The sequence below is a fragment of the Cupressus sempervirens genome, chromosome 3, assembly GCF_028749045.1.
Source record: "Cupressus sempervirens isolate cs-2001-9-10 chromosome 3, ASM2874904v1, whole genome shotgun sequence".
In the NCBI taxonomy this organism is placed as follows: Eukaryota; Viridiplantae; Streptophyta; class Pinopsida; order Cupressales; family Cupressaceae; genus Cupressus; species Cupressus sempervirens.
The window spans coordinates 454,084,219-454,098,880 of record NC_143120.1 but is presented as its reverse complement, the minus strand read 5'-3'; the positions used below and the strand labels follow the sequence as shown (position 1 = coordinate 454,098,880).

The following is a 14,662-nucleotide window of genomic DNA, read 5'->3' as shown; positions in this document are numbered from 1 at the left end:
GAGAAGGGTTCCACCTCATCCATATGGGAAAGGAGAACACAATTGGTACAAGAGGATGACACCCAAAGTATCACATTATCTATTTGCAAAGTAGGATCATTATTGGATGATGAGAATTTAATGTTGAGAAGGACTTTGTTGAAGGTTCTTAGTGTGGTAGAACCACCTTAGAGAAAGAGCTTGTTTAAGACCACTTGTAGGTCACTTGGGAAGATCTGGAGATTGATAGTGGACTCTGGTCCCATTGAAAATATAGTATCAACAGAGATGGTAGATAAGTTGAACCTCAAGAGGGTACCCCACACCACTCCCTATAAAGTGTCTTGGTTGAATAAGGGCCAACAAATAATGGTGGACAAATATTTGTGGAGTTTGAAATAGGGGAATATAAAGACAAGGTGTTATGTGACATAATGCCTATGGATGCTTGTCACCTCTTGTTAGGGCATCCATGGCAGTATGATGTAAAGGCTATACATGATAGGGAGAAGAATAGTATGTGATCACCAAGTAGGGCAAGAAGTTTCAAATGGACCCTTTGACTGAACCTAAGGAAGAGAAACATGTGGGGACAAGTGTAATGTTATTGAGTGGAAAGGAGTTCCTAAAGGCTATGAAGAAGGAGAAAGGATTTTTTTGTGCAGTAGTGGTAAGACTTAGGGAAGAAACTAAGGAGAAGGTCCATGTACCTCAAGAAGTGCAACAGTTGTTGGAGAAGTGCCATGAAATAGTGGAAAATGGGCTACCTAGTAAATTACCACCTATAAGAGAGGTAAGTCATCAAATAGAGTTGATACCAGGAGAAAATCTACCTAACAAGGCAGCCTACAAGATGACTCCAAGTCAAAATGCTGAAATTGCAAAACAAATACAAGATTTGTTGGAAAAAGGCCTTACAAGGAAGAGCTTAAGCCCTTGTGCTATACCAATTGTCCTTGCACCTAAGAAATATGACAAATGGAGAATATGTACTGATTCTAGAGAAATCAACAAGATCAACATTAAATATAGATTCCCTATGCCTGGATTGAGGACTTGCTAGATAATTTGGGAGGATCTTGCTACTTCTCTAAGGTAGATTTATAATTAGGGTATCACCAAATTAGAGTTAGGCCTAGTCATGAATGGAAGACATCCTTCAAGAAAAATGAAGGGTTGTAGGAGTGGCTAGTAATGCCCTTTGGCTTGACAAATGCCCCAAGTACCTTCATCAAGCTGATGAATGGGGTGCTAGCAGACTTCATAGGTAAGTTTTTCATTGTGTATTTGGATGACATTTGGATTTTTATAAGGTCCAAAGAGGATCATATGAAGCACTTGGAGATGGTCTTGAGGATGCTACATCAAGAGAAGTTGATGATTAATCAAGAAAAGTGTGAGTTTCTAAAAATTGAATTAGTATATCTTGGGTTTTGTTCCAATGGGTGTATTAAGATGAATCCTGATAAGGTTAGGTCTATATTGGATTTTCCAACACCTAAATGCATAAGAGATGTTAGGATTTTTCATGGGTTGGCATCCTACTATAGGAAGTTTGTGAGAGGGTTTAGTCGTATATGTGCACCCATACTTAACACTATCAAAAGAGGTATAAAATGTTAGTTCAAGTGGACAGAGGTGTATCACCTATTTTAGTAGAGTAAAATGAACACTAATCTATAAAAAGCATTCTCAATACTAAAAACAAATAAACACTTAAGACAGGACCAAAGAAGACAAAATTGAGGAAAGTAGACCAAAGATGGTAAACTCCTCAAGTGCTTCTCATGATGACGAAGCTATGTCCCTGATGGATAGTGGATGTATGCTCACGATGTGCTCAAGCTCCAAATGAATGAGTGATAATCAAATATGAGTGTGGATGAATGATTCAACAATGAAGGTATGGAGGGTTTTCAGCATTATAATAGTATTTTGGTAGTTTTTAGGCTCTCAAAATAGCATTATAAGTTTGCTTCAAAAGTGGATGATTTTAGTGAAGGGAGAGGCTTCTATTTATAGGCCAAGGGGTGGAAGGATGGACAGTCAGGATGCAAGGATGGCAAGATGGTAAGGGAGGGCTAGGATGCACTCAAAGGGGAGCACATGGATTGTGCTTGTTTAAAGCCAATTAGGAGGTGACACATGTCACAAGGTGATTGGATGTGAGAGGGTAGGATATGGGTTGGTCAAAGGAGTAATGAGGGAGGTTGAGCCATAAATGGGGATGGTTGGGTCAAATAGAGATGGTTGGGTCATAAATAAAGATGGTTGGAAGGAGGATGAGATTGTTGACTTTGGCTTAGAGGTGGTTGGGAGGAGGATAAGATTATTGACTTTGGCTTGGGTTAGCAAGTCTTAACCCTTGCTTAAGTTGTGCACATGATTAGAAGAGGGATTAGGATTAGCTTAGGAGTTGGCTAACCTTGTTTAGGGAATGTGACAAGGTTAGAGGGGGGTTTAGGATTAGAATTGACATCTTCTAGAAGAGTCTGGGCTTTTAGGATGAGGATAAATAAGATTTTTTAGAAAATAAATAAAGTTTTATTTATTTCAAGAGTTTAGGTTGAGGAAATATTTATTAAAATATTTTTAATAAATATGAGGATTAATATTTAATCTTAATTAAATATTTTGAGTTGGGATTAGGGGTAGGAAATGATGGGATTAGCCTTTAATCAAAATTAAAGAAGGATTTAGAAAATTTTGGAAGAGGTTAGTGGTCTTAAGGAAATTGGCCAAGTTTTGGACAAAAAATAAATAAATTATTTATTTTGAGATTTTTGGTTAATTTATTAATTAAATAATTAATAAATAAGGAAATAATGTTTAAATAAGATTTAAACATTTTTGGGAGGGATTCCTTAATTAAATATTTTTAATTAAGATAAAGGGATTTAATGGCATAAAAATAAATTAAATAATTAAATAATTAATTAATTAATAAATGATGATGTCATCAGAGATTTTTTTCAGAAAATAAAAATACTTTATTTTCTAAAGGATTTTTAGGTGTCTACAAGAGGTAGCAAATAAGGGGTTTGAGCTATTAAAAAAATGGATTGCAACCTTAACCCAAACTTCAATCAACTCTTTTTTGTAGAGTGTGATGCTAGTAAACTAGCCATTGGGGTAGTGCTAAGTAAAGAAGGACACCATGTGGCATTCTTTTCTGAAAATTTGAATGAGGAAAACAAAGATACTCCACTTATAACCTTGAGTTATATGGAATGGTCTAAGCCTTGAATAAGTGGAGGCACTACCTCCTACCAAGGGAATTTGTAGTGTATACAAACAATCATGCCCTTAGTTTCTTGATTGGGTAGGAGAAGTTAAATTAGAGACACCTCAAGTGGGTGGAATACTTGCAAGTATTTACCTTTGTGATCAAGCACAAGAAAGGTGTGAAAAAAAGTTGTAGATGCTCTCAGTAGGAGAGTATTAGCTATATAGGAGATACAATTGCAGAGTGTGGGAATGGATTATCTAAGAGACCTCTACAAGGGGGATAAAGACTTCAAAGATGCCTATGACATATGTGAAAAATTCAATCAAGGTTTTACAGTTGATTTCACTGATTACATGTTGTAGGAAGGTTTTCTATTTAAAGGACACTTATTGTGTATTCCCCAATGTTCCATGAGGGAGAATATAATCAAGGAAAAGCATCAAGGAAATTTAGGGGGACATTTTGGGGCAGACAAGATACTTGAACAACTCACTAGGTACTATTATTGGCCCAAGTTGTAGTCAAATGTAAGGAGGTTTGTGGAGCAATGTTAGGTGTGTTAGAGGGCCAAGGGGAACAACAACAATGTAGGGTTATATCAACCCCTAACTATACAACAAAGGCCATGGGAGTATTTGAGTATGGATTTTGTTTAAGGACTCCCTAAAACACCTAGAGGGCATGATAATGTATTTTTTATTGTGGATCATTTTAGCAAAATGGCACACTTTATCCCTTGAAAGAAAAAAAAATGATGCTTCACATATAGCAGGCCTATTCTTCAGGGATATAGTGAGAATCCATGGCTTGCCACTCAACATAGTGAGTGATAGGGATGATAAATTTGTAGTTCACTTTTGGAGGACCCTTTGGAAGATGCTAGGGACAAATTTGTCTTTTTCTTCATCTTACCATCCTCAGTCTGATGGGAAAACTGAGATAGTGAACATGTATCTGGACAATTTATTATGGTGTTTGACCAAGCATCATGGTCAATCATAGGATCACATCATAGGGTAGGCAGAATATGCCTATAATGACTCCATTAATAGGAGTACTAGAAAGATCCCATTTGAAATAGTTTAGGGGACTCACCCTAGAGGGATTTTGGAGTTGAGGGATCTTAGTCTACTTGAGAAGAGGAGTGCTCAAGGAGAGTCCTTTGCAGAGCATATGAAAGAGCTTTGTCAATAGGTTAGAAGGACTTTTCAACACCAAGTGGAAAAGTACAAGACTAAAGCAGACAAAACAAGGAGGGATTTTCAATTTAAGGTGGGAGATTTGGTGCTTGCTTACATCAAGAAGGAGAGATTACCCAAGGGGCAACCAACTAAACTATTGATGAAGAAGATAGGACCTCTAAAACTCTTACATAAGTTTGGGAACAACACCTATGAAGTGGAACTTCCTCTTGACTTTGGGATCTTACCCATTTTCAATGTGTGTGATATGTTTCCTTACAAAGGCACTATACTGATATTGATCAGCACACCATTGTAGAATTGGAGGTAATTGATTGGGTTCAAGACTTTCCCACTCCCCAACCTTTGCAATTAGACAACATAGTGGACTCCAAGGTGATAAGCTATTTGGTGAAATGGAGGGGACTACCAGATGTTGAAGCCACTTGGATGACTGAGGCAGATATTTTGAAGCATAGGGTCACCATTGAAGACCTCCTAACTCAAGGGACTTGAGTTCTTTGTCACAGGGGAGTATGGTGCAGAGCACACCTTTTTTCAATTTTTTGAGTTGTTAAGGGTTAGTTAAGAGGTTGTATGTGTTTAATAAGTTCCAATGGTCCTTGGAATTCAACTAGTCCCAATATGTTTGTAAAAGAGCCAAAATTGCTCATTAGGTCCTAGAGTTCTCAAAAGTTGCTTAATAGGTCAAAATTTTCTAGGGATGAGAAACTAAGGTTTTTGGGTAACTAAGAGGTCCTAGGAATCCTAACTAGGGTCCTAGAATAGTCCTAGATGGACCCATTTGATCAAAATATGTAAAGAGAAAAAAATTGTTCAAAAGTTGCAAAGTTGCTTAAGCAACTTTTGCAATTTTTGCAAAATGTTGCAAATGATAGTTTGGGAATTAGTAACCACCCATTCTTAGGTATTTAAGCATGGGAAGCATATTTTGGAAGATTAGAATGTTTCTAGCCAAATTACACACGTGTGAGCCTGTTGTACGAATAATTTACTATGTTTTTCATTATTTTTGCAGAGTTTAATGCCCTAGTACAAATGTGTATGGATTGGGATAGATGATTTGACTTCTAGTTTTTGTAGAGTATTATTTCATATTTCTTTTTCAGATACAAAATTAGTCTGAAGTTACAAGTTTGGTGAGTTGTGGAAGTTTTATTGGTGATTGGTCTATGGTTTCCATTCACAGGGTTGTTGTCACATTAATGGCTCTAACCTAATCATCCACATTGGAAAGTGTTTGAAACCTTGTGGGATGATAGGTTAGACTCTTTACATATGGTTTTTAATTTCCTTTTAATTTTTCTGACTAGTTTTCAAGTTATGAAGTGATGCCCTAGGCTAACTACTGGGAGTAGGTGAGCCAAGACAGTGTGAAGATGTTGTTGCAGAGCACACCCATGATTAGACCAAGCCAATCCAATGACATGTTTAGTAGCCCTAGGAAGTTACCTTGATAGAACAAGTGGTTGGAAAGGTTTATTTGAAGTTTGAAAGGATCTAGAGGTCTTTTGGTGAAAATTGGTTTAGAGGCCTAAAAGATAGCCTAGAAACTAGGGCTCGAGGGTGAGTAGGGTTGTGGGTGTTTTGAGGTTTTGTAAATTTGGATTCTAGAAGTGCTAGGTGATAGCTTTCAGAATCATAAGGTCTTTCATGGGTCTATTTGGAATAATTTGAAGAAATGGAATAAAGCAATGTTACTAGACCTAAAGCAAATAGGCCTAATGAGCCCTATTTGAAGATAGTGAGTTTTAATGGTTGTTGATGTGACCAGAGGTGTTAGGCTAGGTCAAGAAGGATATGAAGGGTATCTTAAACTTTAGTAAAAACCAAGGAAGTGAGAGAGAAAGATCCTAAGCAAGGGTTAGGGTTATGAAGGAAGGAAGGGCTAGTAGGACTAGTGCCTTAATAAGGGAGATTAAGTCTACACCAACCCAACTATACCTAGGAGCAATTTGGGGTAAGAGTCTTGGAGGCTAAGATTGGTGGAAAGATCAAGAAATTAGGAGCCATTGGATGGTTCAAGGATTAGATCCTTAATTAGAAGTTGTTAAGTGTTAGAGCCCTAGTCCCTCTGCATCAACTTCTTAAAGCTTGGCCCATGTGCTTTATCTTTTTGCCTTGTAGACCTTTTATGCTCTTCTCGTTTCTTTTCCTTTATCATAACTGATTGCCTTGTTACCTTTGGTTCATCCTCCTTAACTATAGGAGAATATCTTGTAGATCTTCTTGGTGTATGGAACTCTAGTATCACCTGCACCTTAGTGATTTTAATTTCATCATCTTCTTTATTCTCATATGTTGTTGTAGTTGTTACTTCTGTACTAGTTCCTTTTGATAGGATCTTTTGCTCATCCACTACTAGAGGCTTCAAGGGTTTCTTTTGAATGTATCTCACTAGCTTTCTTCTTGGCATCATGTCCATCTTCCTTTCTCATTCCTTGATCTTTTGCAATATCTTCTACCATCCTAGCAACTTCCCTTTTCCTTGTTCTACTATACAATATTGTTTCTTTACCTCACTTGAATTCTATTTATATATAATCCATCTAGGACAAGTGGTGTCCCTTTCTAATTCTAATATAGCCTTTGTATATCCTTGAAGCACACTTTTTGTTCCTTCATCTCCCATCGGATGGATGGATATATTTATAGTTTCAATTGCCTCCATACAAGTGTAGTCAGTTTCTACCATAAAGAAAATTATTTCCTTATACTTTTCAACAACTAATCTCAGAATTCTAACTCTCTGAACATTTCATCTCCATTGGAAATTTTTTAATCATTCCAAAGATGTCTAATGTAATGATTGATTTGGTTTACATGTTATATTAATCAATTATTAGTTCCATAGTACATTTGCTAGTGATCCATGTAGAATGTGGCATATTTGGAAATTTGTGTAAAATGTGAAAGAATATATACATAACAAACTATACAAATCTGAAAGGTTGGTCCTTATCATACTTGATCCTCTTAATATTATCTAGCAATTGTTGTCTTAAGATCTTGTTGACATTGAATTAGATCTTGAACTATATTTCATCTTGATTCCTACAATTTTGCTAATAAGTCTTACATTAGTTTGTCTGATGTGTGATAAAATCATTCCTCTCCTATCCCATTTGGCTCTTGTGTTCTTTTCTACTTCTTCTTCTTTTCTTTTCTTTTCTTTTTAAACAGCTATAAGAATAATTATGTTTCTTAGTCCAGTTACTTTGTGAATTAACTCATTAGTGATCATAATTGGTTGGTCTCCCATTCAAAGCATATCATCATGGGTTCTACTCGATACTATCCTAATCTACTCATTCTCACCAAATTCCTCATGAATATGTATTGGAGGATGTTAAATTTTCCTAGGTGTTCAAATCCAAGTTTGAATTATTTATCTTCATGATACAACTTTTCTAGGTCTGAGTAAATGTCCTAGAATAATTGACTCAAATTTATAGTGAATAAAAGCCCTTATGTACTCTATGTGCAACACATCTTCAAGGGTTTGCGAGAAACTCTCGTGGGATCATCTCCCATTGAAATAAAGGGTGTTTATCAAATTGATATCTAGGTCTTTCATTCACACTACATATTTGTGGGGTTTCCATGACAATTAATCTCAAGTTCAAATCTTGAAACTATCTTGCAAAACTGATAAATATATTTGATTGTTATGCATTAGGGCATCATTCAAATTGCTTCCAAATGCAAATCTTTATGCTAGCTCCTTGCACTCTCTCTTTTCTTGAATGATGAGTAAAATGACTAATTTTTGTCCTTAAAGTCTTTCCAAAATGAATCTTCATTAAATGTGTTCAATGAAGTAATGAAAAAGCTGATACTACTTACACAACTCATGAAAATTTTAGCAACCTTCTATATCTGCACATTAATATTTATCAACTTTTTTCTCAACTATAGATATCAGATATTAATCTTAAGCTTGCATAAATAATTAAACTAAAAAGCACTAATAAACATACCATAAAGAAATAAACTCATAACAACATACTTTGTTAACTAGGGAAACCTTGGCCAAGGGAAAACCCTAGTGGGGATGGCACCCACAAAATAATCCACTAATTAAAAGTATATTGTGAAAGGTGTTGATCCCGTTAGGAGTCTATTACATACATATAGTGTATATGCCCTTTTTAGAGGACTAGACCTTCTTAGAGGCCTCAACCCTATTAGAAGTTATATTACAAGAATGGTGAGCTTGTTTTTCTTACAACAATATACAACTTTACAAGTAGTATAGAGAAATACCAAAACTTGATTGTGTTGATATCCAAAACATCTAATCAGTCCTTTGTTGTTCCTTGCATCCAATCATGCATGCAACCTTCTTCTTTGCTCTGACTATCAAAATAACATCTAACCAACATAATATTGTTAGAATATATAGTCCACCATCAAACTATCCTCGATCACTGTCTAACTGCATATCATTGGATTATATCTCTGCTAGAAGATATAATAGGATCATCATAAATTGTTTTCCATGCACTCTACCTCTACACTACTCTTTGTAAATCACTTATAACTTTCATACATATTCGACTTAGACTCTGTGTATTTAACATTGTCATCAAGACACAGGGTAAAACATGTCCTTAACTGTGCTTCACTTGTACTTCAAAACTCTGTCCATACAAGTATGATCTATATATGTTATTCTACTAGTCTTCACAGAATTATTGCTATATTGACATCAATGACAAACATAGTCATGAATGCAACATGTCAATACTCTCCAATGCTTAGGATACTCCCCCAAAGAAATACAATTAGCATTCATGCTAACAATCTCTCCCTTTGGCATTGATGGCAACATAGATGAAAAATATCTAAGTTCCAAGAATACCAAAACACTCTGCTACTGCTATAGTTGTTCTCATCTTTTCAAATCCTCTTCATCAACCAAATCTAAAATCCTCTAGAACACTGCTTTGTTCTATATCTTCATGTTGTGTATCTCCCCATAGAGATATTCATGAATCTTTCTAAATCTCCCTAATAGAGATATGCCAATCAACTAGAGGATGTTTTTCATGCACTCTTCTCCCCTATTAACATCAATGACAAAGGCCTCATTATGTCAATTTAATGCTCCAAGTCTTCAACCAGCTCAAGTGTCCAAAGACGTTGTTTAATACCAATACCAAGAGTCCTTAATGACTATGCTCATTATGGAATGCTCACCCATATAGGAATACCATTAGAATTCATGCTAATAAATACAAGTGCACATATAATAATCACAATATTACATTACATGTTGCAACTTCGCTAAACCAAAATCCTTTCCTATATATTGATTTTGTTGTCCAGTCGACCTTGTACTTAACCACGCATTACCAAAATTAAATATTAGATTCTACTAGTTGAGGGCTAACATATATGATGTTGTCCCTAACTTGTCAAGTTCTTGATTTGCTAAGTCAAGTCGATTCCTTGACCAATATGACCATACTCTGTTTCTACAATGTCAAACTATCCTTAGCATATATTTTCAAATCTTATGCAAATCACATAATTAAGTTAAGCAGCCTTAAACACATCATAAATGATGTCCCTAATAACATCTGTCAAAGTTATAAACTTGTATATGCTTCTAGTGAAGCTTGCTGAAACAAATTGTCTTCTTGTACATAGTTATCATGCTTGGTACTTAGACAATTTTCTTCATCAATCAATATCAAACTTAACAAATACCTTCAACAACCTTGCCTAGTCATAATGTTTCCATTAGTCACAATATCAATCCACTTACCTCAACCAACTTTACAACATTTCCTTCATTAATAATACATAAGGGGTTTTTCTTTTTCTTTTTCACTTTCAAAACCTCTTGTGTCTCATCTCTAAGCTTTGGTCAGTTTCTCTCAAATCACTCTCTACTTTGGTGACATTGCTTCAACCGACTTACTTGAATTTCATTTTAATTTGCTTCCTCTATATTTCTTTTTAGATTTTAGAAACATATAATCATAAACTACCTTAAAGTGAAATCAACAATACCTATGAGATTATTTTAGTCGAGCTAGGTGTGTCTCTAATTGAAGCTCTAGTGATCATTTGGTTAAAATGATACTTAAAAGAATATTGAAATTATGGATAAGTACCATTGACTGAAAACAATTGTTGGAAAGGATCCAAGTCATAAGAAAAAAGACTTGGAAGAACCAAAACAACAAGTGGATGAATAGGTGCGAAATAAATCTACATGATTGTCCTGACACTAATGGGGAGACAAAAAAATGGGTGAAATAAAATTTCAAGAATACCATGTGAACAAAAATAGCTAGGCATTAAAGAAACACACTATGCCAAAGATTTAACCCCATGTGACAGTATGATGGAAAAGTTTATTTTAGATCTACAATTAAGAGAAATGCTATTTTTTTTATTGCACGATTGAGGACTAGCTCTCATCATCTAAGACATGAATCTAATAGATAAAAGGTGCTTAAAGAAGGATGGTAAGGAAGGACTTGCATTTACTCCAACAAGGAGATGGTGGAAATGAATGACGTTTCATTAAAGAATGTGCAAACTATGCATATCTTCGCACTGAGTTGATTTAAAAGTAGACAATCTAAATGAACTTTTTGAAGTAGCAAGACTTCACCAAATGACTAGTTTCTTAATTAAGATTTTTTAAACGAAAGAACAAAATAAAAAGGAACTTAAAGTGAGATTACTTGAATATATTTTAGTTCCTTAAACCATCCACCCTCCTAAATATTAATCTTATTAGATTTCCACTATCCACTTGAAGTATAAATTGTTTGTTCTGGATTTGATTGTATATGTTTTTTTAATATCAACGTTTTGGATCACACTCTGTGATCCATCATCAAGATGAAAGAATGTAATTCTGATAATCGATCACCACCACACTTCCGAAAACATTGATACTAAAAAAATACACAATCAAATTCTGAAACGAAAATTTTTTACTCCTAAACATATTGTTAGGAGAGGGAAGGGAAGTCGCTTTCTTGCACGACGGGAAATAAGTTGCCCCAACGGTCTCTGAAATTGGGCATCTTGTTCAGTCAAGCAAAGAAATGAAGCCATTTTAACCGTTTTTAAATGTATGTAGCGTGTACACTGTGAAATGTGCTGATGTGATAATGGATGACCTCCCTCGCACGCTAACGCTAATGAGCATCTAGAAGGGCACGGGGATTAAGAGTGAAGTGACGCCCATTTTTCCTGTTTGCGTCCGAGAATCCTGATTGTCTTCTCCGCGTGACTTGTTCCTTTCTTTTATTTCCTTCTTGTTGCTACACCATTCCTATTCCGTTCAATAATTAGTTCTTACGGCTGAAGACCTGGCCCTGGTCATGGTTATGAATAGCATTGGCGGTTTTAAGTTCCACCGTTGGATGCCGATTACTTATGCGGGGACTAGAAAGCGTATAACTGACTAGATTCTCTGTCCAAGATCGAGAAATTTGTGGGGTTTTGTGTGGATTGATTGCACGCACTTCGATTGGAAATTGGAATTGGGGGAGTCGGGGATTTTTTCCAGAGTGGGGTTTTTCTTTTCTTCTTTCTCCAAATAGCGAAATCCGGATACCAACAGCAAGATTTTTGGGCAATGCAATGGAGATGGAGAAATCCAATGCGAGTCAGGGTGGAAACTGTTTTGATCAATCGTCCAAAACCCAACAAATTGCAGTTCCAACCACTTTTGTTCAAGCCGATTCGAGTAGCTTCAGGGAGCTTGTTCAAAAGCTCACGGGTATTTCAGATGAGAGTCAGGAGAAGCTTCCCATCACCATGCCGGCCCGTTACTACAACAGGGCGGGAGGAGGGGCTAAGCAGGGACAGGGAGAAGCAGTTCCGCCATTATCATCAGCTTCAAAGGTTGAAGTGGGTCCTCGGAAATCTCCCTTCAAGTTGCAAGAGAGAAGACAAAGCTTGAGGAAACTAGAGATTCAGCTAGGTCTAACTTCTCTTCGTCTTAATCCTTTGTCCCCGAGATCAGGTGAGATTCGATCCCCTAACGTTATAGACCCATTTCAGAGTCTTCATGTTCCAAGCCCTGTTACTCCCCTTGGATCTGACCCATTTCACAATGTTAATGGATATAGCTCATCCAGTACCCCCAACGCTGCTACGCCTACTTCTGATTCATCTGAGGAAGAAAGAGCCATAGCCGAGAAAGGATTCTATTTGCACCCTTCCCCACTACATACCCCGCGTGGCTCTGACCCTGAGTTGCTTCCCCTGTTTCCCCTTCACTCCCCAAGAGAACCCAATTCTTAGATTAGAAGGGCACATTCTCTCTTGGGTGTTCTTGAGTTTTTAATCTTGTCCAAGATGTTATACGGTTTTTAGGGTTTACTGATGAGCTTTTAGGGTTATAGCATCGATTGGGTACACGGAGGGATTTTAGATTGTGCATCAGAATTAGTATTTCAGATTTAATGGGCAGCCAGTGGAAAAGATTGGATTATCTGAGATGGATGTGGTCTAGGGATGATGAAGTAACATTTTTATTTGGGGTAAAATGACATTGCAGTTTTTGCTTCTTGCCTCTGTTGCATGAAGTGTTATGTACAGGATTCAGCCATTGATATTGCTCTACAGGATTTAACCATTGATGTTGCTCTCAGCCATCTCATATGAGTTAGCAATGGCGTTGTTTGTTGCTTGGTGCTCGATTGTGAAGGACTTGATTAAAAATGTCTATATCACTATGTTAAATGTGGAATATACCAGGAGAAGCTTCGTAGATTTGCTTTTAAAAGTTGTAGTTTGATCTTCATTAAGTTCAGTCTTGTGTCTCATGGCTATCAAATAATCTTCTTGTCGATATATGTATACTGTGTTCATTAATCACATATCGGTAAATTGGCGCTTAGCAGAAATTGTGCTCGTGTCTGCTCAATTTCCGGGCTCTGTTTTCTTATCATTTTATGCACGAACACATAGATATACAGCTCTGATTCCACTAATCTGTAAATACAGCTATAAATATGATTCTTAACGGTGTTGATGAAATTTTTCAACGAAGTTCTCTTTATGTGTCCATTTAAATTAGGTAAAGATATTTTTGTGCAAGACTTCAGTCTTCCTCAAATGAAATGCATTGAACTTCTATATAATTTCATCTAAGTTGCCAACAAATTAATTTTCTGTAAAATGTATCCAATTTTGATTTGAGGAAGTGGGTTGCGTATTGCATTTCAGTTTGCTAGCAAAGTTAAAGCGTAGTTAAACAATGGTGCTTTCTATATCTGTAATTGATAACAGATATTTTGGCCTGTAAGAGGAATATGTTTTCTGAGTTTTATTCTCTTTTCTTTCTGCCATGGGTTTTCCTTGGATCTTTTCTACCTCTGTTTATGAATGATTGAACGCGACAATTTTGTCATTGAAAGATGTTCTTTGCTTATAGGGGTTTGCCTTTCGCAGAATTGTGATTGCAATGAAATGAAAGAGTTTTAATGACATCTAAAAGACTACCGAGTCGAAAGGTAGATGCTTTCCTCTTCCATGGGTTTTCCTCAAATCATCTTCTAGTCATCTTTTGCACTGGTTATGAACAGTAGAACATAACACCAGTGTGATTGAAAAGGTTTGTTCCTTTAAGAGGCATTCTTTTGTATTTGATCTGACGAACCTCTGAACATATTGTCTTATAACTCACAAATTAATCTTGTAGCAGAATAGCTTAAATTTGATAAAGCGAGGTTGAGGACGATGGTTCTAAGTAGAGCTAAGAATGATGCTTTCAAGAACTGCAACTGTTAACAAATTTCTGGGACTAAAAAGCTTGATAGTAATGGTAATTATGCCATTCTTTAATTTCTCTGTCATGGAGTTTCGTTTGGATCTCCTCTCTCTCTGGGATTTCGGTTTCAACCGTGTGATGGCCAATCTTTTACTTGAACCAGATGCCAGTTTGGTTTTGGGAAATATTTGCATCCTTAGATTTCAGGCTAACCCTTAAACTGGATGCCAACTTAAGGGATGGGCCTCCAAGCTATAGCATGTAGATATTGTTATGATTCGAACCTGTGGTCAAATTCTGATACCATTTGTTCCAAACGATCGACCTGTCAATATCTGATACAACTAGATTTATAAACACGATTCCATGAAAAACATTAGCGATTAGTCCAACATATATACAACAAGTTTCCATCCCAGACAAAGGTTAGGTTTAATGGGATTGTTCCGAGATTTAATTTCTTGTCTATCCCCAAGCTCATAAAGATCCATTAAATCCAAT

The 14,662-nt window shown here is 36.2% G+C and overlaps 1 protein-coding gene across 1 annotated transcript; it reads left to right on the top strand.

The window, feature by feature from the left end:
* Window positions 1-11,581: 11,581 nt before the first annotated feature.
* LOC149567036 (VQ motif-containing protein 4-like) lies at window positions 11,582-13,436 on the top strand. The gene has a single exon (XM_089820263.1). It carries the CDS (start codon window positions 12,025-12,027, stop codon window positions 12,688-12,690), a length of 666 nt encoding a protein of 221 aa, XP_089676389.1. The 5' UTR covers window positions 11,582-12,024; the 3' UTR covers window positions 12,691-13,436.
* The last annotated feature ends 1,226 nt before the right edge of the window (window positions 13,437-14,662 follow it).

What these genes read in the sequence shown, in the direction of transcription:
- LOC149567036 (XM_089820263.1), top strand. Translation starts at nt 12,025, where the DNA reads ATGGAGATGGAGAAATCCAATGCGAGTCAGGGTGGAAACTGTTTTGAT.